The sequence below is a fragment of the Drosophila biarmipes genome, chromosome 2R (assembly GCF_025231255.1).
Source record: "Drosophila biarmipes strain raj3 chromosome 2R, RU_DBia_V1.1, whole genome shotgun sequence".
Lineage (NCBI taxonomy): Eukaryota > Metazoa > Arthropoda > Insecta > Diptera > Drosophilidae > Drosophila > Drosophila biarmipes.
This window is the reverse complement of record NC_066615.1, coordinates 4,585,934-4,600,885: the sequence shown is the minus strand read 5'-3', so window position 1 is coordinate 4,600,885 and position 14,952 is coordinate 4,585,934. Positions and strand designations below refer to the sequence as shown.

Genomic DNA, 14,952 nt, shown 5'->3' with positions numbered 1-14,952 from the left:
ATCCTGATTCTATTATATCATAAAACACACTTACATGGCATCACAGTCGGCGCTGAAGGTAAGGATCTTACTCAAGTTTTTTAAAGGAGCCACCTGCAGGCTGCGGTGGCTGGACCAGTACAGGTGATCGTTGATCCAATCGAAGGCCAGGGCGTGCACCTTTCTCAGACCATGTGTCAGCAGTCGGGAGACACTGCCATTGAGCGACTGACTCCGGATGCTGCACAAGGGTTCCTCCTTTCCGACGAGACTCGCATCCGAGTCTGCGACCACATAGAAGACCGCCTTGCCTCGCACGTTTACATCGATGGCCAGAGTTTTGGAGACATTGTACACCGGTACCATGACGTCCGGTTGCTCCCCGATTTGCTCCAACTGCTGCACTTGCTCGGTGTCCAGCGGTACTCCGCTGATCCTAGCCAGGTGCTTGTCGCTGTAGACCAGGAACTTGTCGAGGGCGGAGAGTAAACAGGTCGTCTGATTGTGCAACTTGTAGCCGGCGGTGCACATACATTTCGCGCTGGCGAATCCTTTCGTCCACTGTGGCACACAGATCTGATTGCAGCCGGCGTTGTTATCGCGGCATGGATGAGCCACCTCGGGCTGCTTTTGGCGGTGGAAAATCCTTAAATTGGCACCTCGGCTCACATTCGCGTGGAGGACGCGGGCTTTGAGCGAGAATTTATCGAGGCTAACGATGGCCTTGTCCATCCAGGCAGCCAAATAAATTGAGTTCTCAAAGACCTCCACAGCATGGATGTTTTTCAATGGCACAGGGGACTAAAAAAAAGGAGAAATAAAAGATATCAGTCTTCATGAACCCCAAAAAGTATGCTATAGCAAACGATATTTTTCGAAATATTAATTATACCCTTGAAGAGGGTATAATGATTCCAGTCAGAAGTTTGCAACGCAGTGAAGGAGACGTTTCCGACCCCACATATTCTTGATCAGCGTCACTAGACGAGTCGATCTAGCCATGTCCCTCTGTCCGTCCGTCCGTCCGTCTGTCCGTCTGTCAGTCCGTCTGTCCGTCCGTTTCTACGCAAACTAGGCTCTCAGTTTTAAAGCTATCGGGCTGAAACTTTCCCAAAAATCTTCTTTTCATTGCAGGTAGTATATAAGTCGGAACCAGCCGGATCGGACAACTATATCTTATAGCTCCCATAGGAACTATCGGGGAAAAAATTAAAACAAAAAATTATATCTTCGGTGTTTATTAACATATCGCCTTCTAAGCTTGGAAACAACATTTTTTAATTAGTTGTGAATTTCGAATTACATTTTTTAAAATCGCACGACTATATCATATAGCTGTCATAGGAACGATCGGAAAATTGGTGGGAAGATAATATGAAACAAATTATAGCTCTAGGGCTTTTTGACATATTATTCTATAATATTGGGTATATAATTTTTTATATTTTTAAGAATTTCGAAATCAATTTAATAAAAATCGCAACATTTACTAAAGTTGATTATTTCTTATAACTGCAAGGGTATACAAACTTCGGCTTGCCGAATTAGCTTATTTTCTTGTTTTATTTTAAATTCCGCTTACTTTTTTAAGATTTTAAATGAATACTTGAATAAAAACATTAATATATTCGTCAAAAATAGATGTAGATATCAATCAAATTAAAAATCGAATTCAGTTAGTTATATGGAAGTATTTTAAGTACTTACATCCGGCGGCCTTTTGAGGGTCCAACGGTCCTGTCCCTCGTAGTTCACACGCTCCACCTCGTCCTTGTAGATATCAATCCAATAGACCAACTCATTGGCCAGGTCCAAAGTGACGCTGCTCGGGTGATAAACTTGGTCGGTGACTAAAACAGTGCGATTGGTGCCGTCGAGCAGCGAACGCGACAAACTGGGCGTCCAGTCCGTGTAAAACATATACCCCTTGGTGGGGTCCAGCGCCAGAGATGACAATGGATCTACTTGCTGCAATATCACGCGGCAGAACGCCATTGCGTTCGTGCACAGATAGACCAGGCCGTCGTCCTCGCTAACCAAATACCAATTACCCGAGAGCCAGTCCAAGCGAAGTTCTATGAAAACTGTGAAGAAAAATAGAATCAGGCAAACAATAAAAACCAGAACGTAGCATTCTACATCGATAACTTGAATACCCTCAAATATGTGTGGCTAGAAAAGCTAAATAAGCAGATAAAAAGGTTATAGTAAGCATTTGTTTAAAAAGCTACAAGCGGTTTTTTCTAGAACCATGTGCTTCCATAAATATCTTAATTAAAATGTTAAAGTTCCGGCAACACATTTCTTATGCCGTTGGAATAGTACGGTTTTTAAGGATGGACCATTCAACAACAAATAGGAAACAAACTCTATTCTTAAACGCGATGCCCCTTGCCAGGACCCCAATCGGGGTCAAGATAAACGGTCACTCACATTGCTGCGGCGAAACGAAGGAGGAGAGGGGCAGTGTCCAGTTGACCCGGGTGTCATCGATGCGCTGGCACCGCATCTGCAGTTCGTACCAGCTGAAGTGCAGGGCGCAGAGGGTGCGATTCCGGTGCCACACGTCGAAGGCGTGGACAAAGCGAACGGGTTGCGTGAGCAGCAGCTGTTCATCATTGCCCCCGCCATCCTTGCCCCTATCCTTGTCCTTATCCGTGACTTTATCATTATCCTTTGCCCCCGTGGGAGCGATGACTTCGCCACTGGTTCCAATGCGCCGTATGCCGTCCTGCGAAAGAAAAGTCAGCGTGGCCGGCTCCGTTGGTGGCACTATAAATTGAGAGGGATTAGCCGGCTGTGCATCTGGGTCCGGAGGTTTCTGGGGCCCTTACCATTGATGGCCCGGCAGTGGCTTCCCTTGGTCTTCGCATAGCCGGAGACGCAGGAGCACTCGTAGGAGCCCGGCGTGTTGCGGCATACCTGGTCACAGGTGCCCGGTTCGGAGCACTCGTCGTAGTCCACGCAGCGGGTGGAGTTCGACGACTCTGGCACCTGGTTCTTGGGGCAGTAGCAGCGTGCCCCCTGCGGGGTCAGTTTGCAGTTGAAGCTGCAGTTCAGCGCGGCGCAGGCAGCGTTCTGTTTATCTGAATAAAAGCAGATATTTTCATTAGGGTACTGTACTCTAATATTGAGTTTTAAGTTTTAAATTTATATTTAAAGTCGCCATTCTTTTCTTAAAAATCACGGGGAAAATTATATTTTAGAACGGTACTAGACCTGATGATTGTGAGCGTACGCATTAGAAGTATTATAAATAATACTTATTAATATATATCCTTTTAATTGAAAAAAAATTAAAAACTTTCGCCGATGATTACAAGTCCCCAAGTTCCAAATTTAACCAATATCGTTAAACTAAACATTTTTTTTATAAAAAAAAGTTGTTAATTAGTGATTGATTAACCCTTTAAAAGCGGCTTCGAATGCAATGTTACTGCATTTTAATCTTTCAGTTATTTCGTTGCATTAATTTAAAGTAAAAATGTATACCCTTATCAAGTTAGGGACTAGTAAATTCGTGAGTTAGAATTTAAATTTCGGTTTTATTGATATAACAACGCAATTAGATTAGAACGTGGTTAATTAAGACATTTCCGTAGCAATAACATAATTGGCCACAGCATGATACTGGTCCTATTTAGCAGTACTGCCTAGCGAAACCGACTGACTTGGCTTTCGGCGGGCCAATTAGCCGCTTCGGTCAGCTGCACCCACTTACCACATTGCAGCTCATCGTTATCACAGTCCCAGTGGCCATCGCAGAAGCGGGACAACTCCAGGCAGTCGCCGTTGCGGCACTGGCCCTCGAAGGCGCGGCACTTGGGCGAAGCGCCATTCGGACCTGGTCGAAACAAGGAGGTAAGGAAATGAGGGCGGGTTAGTGGGTGGCGTTGCCAGGGCCCGCGGCTTACTTACAGTTCAGTTCGTCGGATGTGTCGCCCTTGCCGCAGTCGAACTCCCCGTCGCAGAGCCAATTGTTCGGGATGCAATGGCGGGTAACCCCGCACCGAAACTGTCCCTCGTTGCACTTGGGCGCCCCGGCTGGAAAGCAGAAAAGAACAGAACCGAGCTCAGTAACCGAGCACTCCACTCCGCTCCTCCCGTACAATAACAATAACCGAAATGAAGATTTATGGTGGGGTTTGTTAGTGGTCTGGGGACTGGTGGTCCGCTTTTCGGCCAACAAAAGTTGCTGCTGCTGTTGTTCGTACAAATCGCTGAATTATTTCGCGAGATACCGTAAATAACACGCAAACAAGGGCAGCCGTGGCCAACTTTCGGCAGATATAAAAGTTTGGACTTCCACTTTAAGTGGGAAATCCTAGAAATAACTGTGTAATCCTGGCCCTTATAATTTGAAAGGGTTATATGGGGGGAATCGGAAACTGTCATCAATATGGTTATCAGGCTAAAGGTGAAACTTATAACACTAAAGAAAAGCACAACGAAAATATTGAACCTCGTTCAATCTATAAACTGCAAACTGAAGTGGAAAGTGGGTAAAAATGAATATGGTTTTAAAAACATATTTAGAAATACGTAATTTAGTTGCGAAGAAATTCAATGCAGTACAAAGCTAACCGACGTACATAGTATTTTTCAGGGAGGAACATTCATTTTAAAAAGAAACAAATTAGTTTTCCGAACATCTGGCTACTCAGCTTTCTAAAATGGAAAATAACCCTTGGTTCCTCCCATTCCTTCTCCCCTTTATGGTCATTACCCAATTAGCTCGACTTTTATTAAAGCGAATGCGTTCTACTCTCTTTTTAGGGGGTGACAATGGCCAACCCTTGGAGGACCGTGAAAAAATAATTGTGACAAATACGCTTGGCTAAATGGAACGTTAATTTTTTGAGTTGACTTTGCTTCCAGTTAGTTGAACTCCCCGTGGCACTTGAAAATGTTTAACAATTGGCCGGCAACATCATTTTTGACCATTTTCGAGGGCCAAGTTGATTAAATAAACGCCGGGATCCAGTTTGGCGGTGGTCAGCATCCCCCAAACGCCGTCTCCACTGCTCCCTTGACAAAATTTCTGGTCCTGCTGGCTCCGTGCTCCTTGCGCTCCGAGCAAAATAAAAAATGTAAACTTTACTCTGGACCCGTGACTGCATGCCCTTGGGCTTATTACGTATTATATCCGCTTTGCCCTCCGCCAGCGCCATGCAAAGTGCCACGCGAATACGGAGCACGGAGTACGGGAGCACGGAAGCACGGCAGACGGAGACATGGACACGTCCAATGGTTGTCTCTGGAGTTTAACCTCTTGGCAAGCGAAATATTTTTGGCCGTTCCCATGTGTCGCCAATGTGGCTTTTATGGTTATAGTCGCGCATGTCGGTCGGATGTCGCTCCTTGTGCTCCTGCCTTCTGCCTCCTGCCCCCCGGAGCAGGAGTATCACGGATCACCATGCCACCCATCCGCTGACAAGGCATTGTCATGGCTGCCTTTGATTTGGACCTCCAATGCGGCGAGAATACAACGCGTTATTTGAATTCTTCTTTGCACATTCTCCTTTTATTTGTGTCAAACAATTTGCATCTCTGAAATGCTCACAAGGAGCACAAATGTACGACTCTAGGAAAACAGGAAATTATTATAATATTCTCCGTAATGTCTGCTGTTCCCATGCACATTCCATTTTTAGTGGAATCAGAAAGAGACCTCGTAAAAGTTGATACACTTGAAATTGGTAAACAAATACATTTTAAACCAGTCAGGAATAATAAGAAAATAGTTATCAATAGGTATACTATAGCCCCTTTGAACTTTTAAAATATTAGCATGTAATTACTTTAACAATATTCGATCAAAAACTAGAGACTGTCAAACTACAACCTAGAAAATCGTTGCAACTTTTAAATTATTTGTAACATTCAAATATTTCCATTTTTAAATTAGACGTTCGAAAATCTTCTCATATATTTACATTTTAAGTTTTCCGTGGGGATTTCCTGCCTCCATCAAATAATTCCCTCAAAAGTGGCTACTAAAATATTGCCAAAGCTAAAATATTCACAGTTTTTAAGTCCCGAGAGTCCATTTAAGTCAAGCCTCATTTAAAAGTTGCGTATAAATTTGAATAAAATTTATGTGGAGAGGGATCCGAGGAAACTTTTTTGTCGCTAGTGTAACGAGGCCAGTTTAAATGCAATATATCAAGAGGCTTATATATATGACAACACTCTATAAACTTTGTGTGTGTGCCAGTACGTATGTCTGCATTCAGCTCAGTTCAGTTCAGTTTAATTGAAATTGCGCGAACGGGGAGGGAGGGTCATACATAAGGAGAAAGTGGGGGAGTTGGGCGAATGTAGATGGCAACGATGTGCCAGGCACATTTATTATAATCTGTTGCATTAATATTTGCCGACAATTTGTCGTCTGAGTTGTCGTTGTCGTTGTCGTTCGCTCTCCGGCTGCAGTTCCATAAAAATTAAATTAAAAATACCAGAAGAATGCCGGAGAACTCTCCGGGCCAGCAGCAATTGTTGCAGTTCACTGTTGTCATTCAGCAAAAGGAAAAAACAGATAAAGATGAAAATGTCTACACATTAATTTTAAGTCTTGTGGCTTTTCCCACTTATCAGCCCTCGAGAGCGCTAGGCACAAACGCTTAAATTTCCCACTGACAGGCGACCAGAGCCTGCTTTTAAGGTCCTTGTCAGGGCTTTCAGATGCGGATTTGTCGGGCCAAAAATGGTTCGACAACTAATTGCATTTGCTACGGGCAGCCGGTGAATGGGCCCGGCAGTTTGGCCATGTATTTGCGGTGAATTTTTAGGCCCGCCCACCTGTCATTAGGACGGACACACGGGGAATGTGGCCCAAAAGCGTTCCGACCAAACAGTCAAACCAATAATAAAGCAATCACCGCCTGCTAATGTCCCCAGCGGGGTTTGGCCGCTCTTGTGGATTCCGGATTCCACCCGGACTAACCCGGATCGGGGACACATTGAATACTCACCGCACTCGCTGCCCTCATCGGACCTGTCCGGACAGTCGGCCTTGGAGTCGCATTTCCACCGCATCGGTATGCAGAACCCATCGTTGCATGTGAAGTACGACGCTGGGCAGGGACCTGCAACGGGATAGATGACGGAATAATGGTCACTCGGGGCGGTAAGGAAAGAGGAAGCCGGCAGTGGAGGCTGCCATTCAATCAATTGCGTCCCAGCCAAGTTTGAATTTAAATGAATGCAAGGAGGTGCGTGGAATCGGAGCAATTATGGTAATCACCAAAAGATCTATTGTTGCCAGGGAGCCGTTTTCCAGCAACATGGTCGATCCTCTTAACTGATTAATTAAAGCAGCTTAAGATGCATGAGAAGCATGTACGAAAATAGGATTGATATCCCACCACAACCAATCAAATTAAAATTTAAATAGGGCACCAACATACTTTCCATTATTTTGTTGAATAATTTCTGTCTTTGATTATTGCGCATTATTCTAATCGGGACCGCAATCGACGCACGCTCTCATAAATTATTCCCGAATAATGACATTTTCAATCTCTTGATCCACAGCTGTGCGCAATAGGTTGCCAAATTATTTTCATCTAATATGCAGAGTGGGAACGTGGTATCGCCACCTTACCAACCACCCACAGGCAGCCCACCGAAAAGCCCGATGCTGTTCCATTCTCTTTCCTGGAACCGCCAGATAATTTCAATGTTTATGCAGTTGCTGTGGCCCCAGTACGTGCCTACAATTAAACATTAACAACGGAGCCACATTGTTGGCAGCCAAATGCCGGAGTACGTGACTCAGGAACACTGCATCATTAGCCTGGTCGAAGCTGTTTCCAGCATTTCGTAAACAATAAAAAACTAATTTAAATTTGCTTAGCGCTGGAGAAAGAGGGTGTCGGAAATGTTTCGAGCTTCCTGATACCAACCGTTTCCGATCCACAAGACCCACTTTCCCAGGTCAAACAAAAGTTCGCCCGTTTACTCAGCCGCCCAAAAGCTGAGCCTTGGATCCCCATAAAAGCCATGGTTTGGGAACAGTGCAGCAACATAACGCATCCAACAGTCATGTCATTGAAGTGGCTCTTGTTGGTAGCCCTGGTGGCCCTGCTCAGCATTGGAACTGGCTCCTCGGCCAAGCCCAGGAGGACCACCCTCCAGGCCAGACCTGGTGCGGAGCAGCTGAGTCGCCTCCAGCGCCTGAACGCCAGGTACTATGCCGTCGAGCAGGACGACGAGGATGGCGATGACATCCTAGAGCACGAGGAGGATCTGGCCAACGATGGTGATGAGGAAGGGGAGGAAGGCGACGAAACCAAGGACGAGGAGGAGGAAGAGGGCGAGGGCGAGGACCAAGACGGGGAGAAGCAAAAACTTGATAGCAAAAAGCTGACCTCTAACACCGCAGCCTCCAAGACAAAGAAGCACCTGCAAGCGGAGGAGGAGCAGGAGGAGGAGCCCACCGACAAACTCCAGGATCTCGAGGAGCCCAAGGAGCAACTGGAACAGGAAAGTGAGCTGCCCCGCGCTGAGCCGCGTAACCGAAGGCGCAGTGGAAGGCGGAACGGACGCAAGGGGCGCGGCCGCAAGAACCGCAGGCGGGGAAATCGCCGGTGCGGGGCCAAGGGAAGGCGCGGTCGTCGTGGTCAACGCAGACGCACTCCCTCAAAGCGCAGCGGCAACAAGCGGCGAACGGGCTCCAAGAGCAGACGCCAGGGCCAGAAAAACAAAGCAGCCGCCATCAAGCCGACCTCAGCGCCGTCCACCCAGGTGGCCTAAACGCCAAACACTCCCACCCCTGAATGCAGCTTTATAGAACCCATTTAAACAGCAGACTAACTAAAAATAAATCAACAAAAACCACATACTTTGCGAAATTTTTCTTTGCCCCCCACAATTTTTTCCAGGGAATGCCGGTGAAGGGCAACAGATTCTTAGTATATAAGATGGGTAAAATCATTCCTTTGGACATAGAATAAATGGCATTACATCTTTTTAATCTATCAGGTGGAAGTTAAACAAGTCACTTCAAGAACGCAAATATTTAATAAACGTTATTCCGTATTTATAATTTTTTATAATATTATATTTTCACCCTTTGGGTATCTTCAGTTCGATACTCTTGTAATCCGTTAGGTTAAACAGTATGTAGGAACCAAAGTACTCAATATTCACAGGATAGTGCCTACGCAGAGTGGTCTGCCTCATACTAGCTGGGCAGTCCGATTTAAGAACGCAAATCCTGCGATCTGGATCGATTATGTAGCCCTCTTTGCAGACACAAGGGCCACCACACTTATTGAAACAGGATGCGCTCAGAAATTCACAAGTTTCCGGGCAGGGACTGGGACACTTTTGCAGGGTTCCATTTGCAGAGCAATCTATTTTCGTAGTTTCAAGTTCTAGAGAAGCTAGAGCCAAAGTACTCTTGATAAAAACGTAGCTTAATAGGAAACTGATCATATTTCCATTCCAGATGCTAATCAAATGGTTGAGGGAGGCCAGACGAAATTATTATTGGGCCATGAAATTTAAATTAGCCTGGCTTGGCATATCCAATTTAATTACTTAGTGTCTGCTGAATAAATTCCATTTATTTCCTCAGTTGCCTCGTTGCTTGGCATACAGTTTACTGGAAGTTGGTCGCTTTTTATTGGGAAAAATTCAGCGAATAATAAATTAAAACTCAGCAGAAACTAGCACCGAATTATTTAATTTCGCAGGACTAATGCTGGCAGCTCGACGTAGTACAAGGGCTTAGCAACGCGATCTGAAAATATCGCACTACATATCCGTCGAAATAAACTTTATTGTAGCATACTTTTCGGACCGAACACTCACGTATTGCAGCGGGGAAAGTTTTTATCGCGAACCCGTACACACAGGTGTGTGTGCCAGGTAGCAACCGCAAGTCATAAATTTCGCCAGCTATTCCGCTTTTGTTATAGTGCTTTTTATGTATTTATGCCGGTTTTCTTCTATGACCCCATAAATTATAGAGCGCTGCAATTTCGTTTAGCCGCTTTTCCACTGCTCGAAATTAGTTTTACGCCTCTTTTTGATTTAGTTCGTATTGAGGTTTAGTGCTTGCTCCACATAGAAATCAAAATAAAGCATTGACGCTGCAGTTTGCGTTCCAACTTCCCCGCCAACTCTGCCTGCGATGCACTCCATTTCAGTTTATTTTCCCTCCAGCTTATCTCTGTCATGGCTGCCTTGGCCGCTGGGTTCGTTTACCTGACAACGTCATCATGCCAATCGCTTGCATAAGGATGTTCCACATAAAGCTCGGTTGATTTCAGTCGGATTTTGTGCAGAAAGGTGTGTACGAGCATCAGTGCCCACAAGGAAGTTTAAAAAACATATTGCACTACCTATTAAATGCTAAAAAATAAGACAAACTGAATCTAAGTCCTTTGGTGAGAACAAACACAAAATATGATTAGACACAATTAAAATATTTTATTTTACGCACATATTGAATAAATCATTTTGTATATCTCTTTATACAATTTTACTTTTTTATATTATAAGATGGTAGGCATAATACGTAATAAATTAATATATCCTTAGGCAACTAAGGACAAAGACAATGTTAAGAAACCAAATGTTGTGTTGTGTCAGTCCTTTAATAAATCTTAGCAAGTAGGAGGTTCCTTAATTAAGGACAATTTTATTACATCGCTTCTCCCGCCAGCAATTCCTGCGAAATTCCTTTCGAGAACATTGAGAGACGTTATCCTGTGTTTACTCTGTCTACCTGTAGCCAATTTCGAGCTGCTCTTATCAGTCTGGACTGCTGCTGGCAGTTGGTCAGCACAATGGGGCGGGGCAAGTACTCCCCGGGCTGGACGGTTGGGTGGGCGACTGGTCCTGCGATCCTGCCTCTGTTCCAGGTCCTGTTTCCCCCGAATTGTCTGCCAGCCGACGGCTGCCTGCCACTGACATTGCCAAATCAAATAGAAATTTTAATTGACTCTTGGCTGGCAGGACGTGCCAACGCTTTAGTTTCCAACTTGCTTTCCTTTTTTCGGCCCAGGCCCCTCGATTCAATCGGAGCTTTAACGCAGTCCTATTACTCGGTCTTTAAAGCCGTTTGTCCTAGCTATTTGCTCTGATTTCGAGCGACCCGACCTCTGCCCTGAATCTCCGCTTGTTGTTCCATCAGTAGGAAAGCGGGTTAAGCGCCTTTTGGGCTCGAAGGGAAATTTGCATCTGTCGCTGTTGCGAATTATGTGGGCGCACACGGAAAGCAGAAAGTTTCGGATTCAGGACTCAGATCCAGTTCAGCCTTACACCCTCACCCGCCGCTCCCCTCTGTTTGTCAACAACTTTGCGCGCATTTCATACCCTAGACTCTAAGGGGTATACCGGTGAATTTTTATTTTTGAGATACTTATTACGGCACCTTGTGTTTGGTGAAGGAAATAAATATATTCAAAGTCAAAAATTTGAAGAAAAGTTGTTTTACTTATTTTCAGATAACCAAAACTTCGAAATTTAACCCTCATTAATATACAGAATAACAAGAACAATTTATTATTACTATTACTAAAATTTATAATTACTATTAGTTGGCGAGCTTTAAGGCCCCAATAAAAAAATTGTTTATTTTTTACGTATAAAAAGAATTATTATTTGAAAAAGGATAATTTTTATGGAAAAATAGAGTAATTTCAAATGAAAAGCAACATTAAAATCGTAGGTTACCATGACTTATTAAAATAAAACCAGGAATACATCCAAAGAGCACCGGGTACTTTATAGTCGGGATCTGTGATAAAACTTTTTTCTTTTTTTTCCTGTTTTTGTTTGCTTTTTGGGTCAAAAAGATGTGTGTTTGTGCGCGTTGGTTGTCTGTGTGTAACATAGTTTTTCACTTAATTAGCGCGCTGAATGACGCGTTGACAGTTGGCAGGAGTACGTGCCCCGCCTGAGGGGTATGCAACACACAATTTTCCGTGATTGTTGTTGTCTCTTGTTGTTTGAGGGAGCGGCAGTTGTCAGCTGAGCAATGCGCCAGAGATTTCAGGGATTTCAAGCTGGCTGAACTTCCAACTGCAGCGAGGCTGCGCTCATAATTAGGGACAATTGATGTTTATTACGGAAATAAAAGGTCAACAAATTGGTATTGAAATGTATACCAAACATTACATTAAATGTAATTACATCTGCAAAAAATCTGCACACTTTAATGAACAACTGTGAAATTTTATGGTTTTTAATTTAAAAATTAAACAAATTTCTTGTATTTCCTATGGTTCTTACAAATTTGTGTTTACAATTACAACAATTTTATTAAGTTTCGGACCATATTAGTTTCCACATTGCCAACTATCTTTAAAATATAATAAAATAAATTAGTTATCTGAGCTCTTTAGCAAACAAGTACAAGATCAATTAGATCAATATAAAAATTCTTATTCACGCTAACTTCTTCTCTACAAAAAGTTGGTTATTATTACTTAAGCATAAGCCACTTTAAAGTGTTCCTAATGCTTTAATTAATCCATGAACACAATTGTGGTTAAAATGTTGCCAGATATCACAAGAGCAGTATAATTGCCCCCAAATGCACTACAAACTTAACGATTGCATGTTTAACTTTCCACCCGAAAGCAAGAGCATCCAGGGCATCCTTCACAGCGAATTGAGTCCATGAATATCGTAAAGATTTTCACTGCCGGCAGCCGACGAATTTCCGTTGTCAGCTCGTGCAATTTGGAGTTCACACCTCACTTTTACTTCCGCCACCACCCGTCAATGCTTTTCGCCAGCTTCTCAGCTTCTTACGCCTTTAATGGAAAACTTTGTGAATATTTACACAACGCTCTGGGAAGATTCTTTTATGTCACAACGTTCTTGCAGTTACTTTTAATGAGCGGTAGCAAGGCAACTTTTATCACTGCTCGAAAATCGATGGCTTAAGAATCATTCGATAAAGCATGTAAATGGAAAGCAAGAAATAGGAACTAAAAAAATAACAAAATTTGGATCATATTTTTCTATCTTAAAAATCAAATTTTGACAGAGCATTTAAACACCAAATAAATATAATAAAATCATAATTTTGTCCTTGTAAAGAGGTAAATTTTCATCTGCTAAATTGATGAAAGGGGTAGATGATTCCAGGCATAAAAAACATAAAAAAGGTGACAGAGAGTGTTGGGGGCGGTACAGATATCCGCTTGGGCATGGTCGAAAGCAACCGTAGGGCCCGGAGGAAACAGGAAGCCGGAGCTGCATCCTGTGGGGTTTTCCCCGCTGCGGTGCCGTCCAGCATCTGGCCGTACATACAAATATGGCGGCTTCCGTTGGCATTTCAACTTCCTTGTACTGCGGTCTCAATTTTCATTTATATCGACAGCCCCATCTGATGCGATATCCCCGCGTGTTCGCCGCTCCATCTCCCCTTGCATAATTTAATGCACCGAAGTGCGCATAATGAGCGTGATTGACATAAATGTACTTTAAATGCATACGGGAATTGGTTCTGAATTGCGTCTGTGAAAGAGGATGGGAGGACCATCGAGTTTGCAGGACATCACAGGCCAAGCAACGCCGACGTTCCTTCTAAAGAGATGCCAATACAGCTTTTTCCACTCAGAAAAAAAGGTTAGTTTATTAAGTATTACTTTATCGAGACATCATTATTTAAAGCTCTTTAAAAAAAGAAGAAAACAAGAGGGCAAACATTCCAAATTGATCAACTATGAAATTGATTAAAATTATCATCATATCCTAATACAAATCGTTTTCTGTGCACAAAAGTGGATCTTCCAATTTTCAAATCCAATGAGAGTATTTCAAATTTGTCATAAAAAAGTTTTTGACAAATTGCAGTTCAACTTCATATTTTTATGAAACACAGTAGAGGAAAAATACAAAACATATGACCCAGAATTTAAATTTATAAAGGCTAAAGGAAAACCCAATTTTCCTGTTCCCTAACCATTTTATTTAGCTTTGGCCAGTTGTTCTCTTTTTGGGTTAATTTTTTCAGCAAAGCTCGCTGCATCTCTGCATGTTTGAGTAGAATGGCTGTGGGAGGGAGGGAATTTTGGGATAGCTTTGGGCCAGATAGCCGTGTCCGGTTCTGGCTTGTTTGTCGTGGACATTGGACTTTGCCGGCGTTTTTGGTTTCGGTTTGCTCGCTCGGTTTGTTGTCTGTGGCCGTATGTTTTCGGCACTTAAATCGAGTTTATTACGTGCTTTCGGCCCGGCCAAATGGAGAAAAAGGCGGCTGAGCCAGGGCACTGCTAAAAGCCAAATCACTTGGAACCGAAAAGTAAAATAAAACTTTAACCCTAACTTTACTTGAACTGGGCGAGCAATTCGTTTTGTCTGTAACCGCACAAACTTGTAAATGAGTGTTTCGTTTATTAAATTAAATTGTTTTTGGGGTAGTGAAAAAAATAAACAAAATCTTTTCTACTGGGTTAGTAGGAAAGGGGATTACCATATTAAGCATGTAGGATCTCACATCAGTAAGAAGACCACCTGAATACATTGGCCATTTTTCATAAAAATAATAAGCCAGTCTATTTGACTTTCTACAAGACTATCTAGTTTCTTTTGCACACTTTGCCGAAAATTGAGATATTATTATGCATCCGGATGGACCGTAAAAAGTTGCAGCATCATCAACGCTTGTCGAGGGACAAAAATGGCGAAAACTGCGAGAAGGAGGACTCCCTCAAAAGGGCAGCAAAACTTTCTCTTTGCATTCCAGTGGAAACTTTGTAGCAAATATTTAAAAGAGCTCCGCTCTGCTTCCCTTCGCACTCGCACTACCAATTTTTCTTCCATTTTATTGCTATGTTTTTTGGTTGCCTAAAGGCCAAACTTGCATTAATGAGGCAAAACTTGCAGCTAAGGAAACAATAAAGACTTCAACACCTTTTTGAAAAAAGATTACAAATATTAAATGAATACAAAAAATCTTTGAGTCCGAGAATTGGCTTTTAGAAAATAAAATTTATGGAATTTCTGTAA

At 43.1% G+C, this 14,952-nt stretch overlaps 3 protein-coding genes across 3 annotated transcripts in view; 1 reads left to right on the top strand and 2 right to left on the bottom strand.

Annotated features, from left to right (window-relative positions):
* LOC108029538 (low-density lipoprotein receptor-related protein 1) overlaps positions 1-14,952 on the bottom strand; it is a 57,290-nt gene that overhangs the window by 13,995 nt on the left and 28,343 nt on the right. Inside the window, exons 2-8 of the mRNA XM_017101849.3 lie at positions 6,954-7,067; positions 3,898-4,023; positions 3,701-3,823; positions 2,814-3,065; positions 2,413-2,751; positions 1,687-2,063; positions 35-780 (exon numbers count right to left, since the gene is read on the bottom strand). Coding sequence (XP_016957338.1) covers positions 35-780; positions 1,687-2,063; positions 2,413-2,751; positions 2,814-3,065; positions 3,701-3,823; positions 3,898-4,023; positions 6,954-7,067 — 2,077 coding nt within the window. The remainder of the gene's footprint in view (positions 1-34; positions 781-1,686; positions 2,064-2,412; positions 2,752-2,813; positions 3,066-3,700; positions 3,824-3,897; positions 4,024-6,953; positions 7,068-14,952) is intronic.
* On the top strand, positions 8,001-8,824 carry LOC108029539 (protein nemuri). Its single transcript, XM_017101850.3, has one exon. It carries the CDS (start codon positions 8,026-8,028, stop codon positions 8,734-8,736), a length of 711 nt encoding a protein of 236 aa, XP_016957339.1. The 5' UTR covers positions 8,001-8,025; the 3' UTR covers positions 8,737-8,824.
* Positions 8,985-9,427, bottom strand: LOC127011074 (accessory gland protein Acp62F-like). Its single transcript, XM_050888253.1, has one exon. It carries the CDS (start codon positions 9,418-9,420, stop codon positions 9,049-9,051), a length of 372 nt encoding a protein of 123 aa, XP_050744210.1. The 5' UTR covers positions 9,421-9,427; the 3' UTR covers positions 8,985-9,048.

Bases quoted from the DNA above. Each gene is read 5' to 3' on its own strand.
- LOC108029539 (XM_017101850.3), top strand. From the start codon at position 8,026: ATGTCATTGAAGTGGCTCTTGTTGGTAGCCCTGGTGGCCCTGCTCAGC.
- LOC127011074 (XM_050888253.1), bottom strand. From the start codon at position 9,420: ATGATCAGTTTCCTATTAAGCTACGTTTTTATCAAGAGTACTTTGGCT.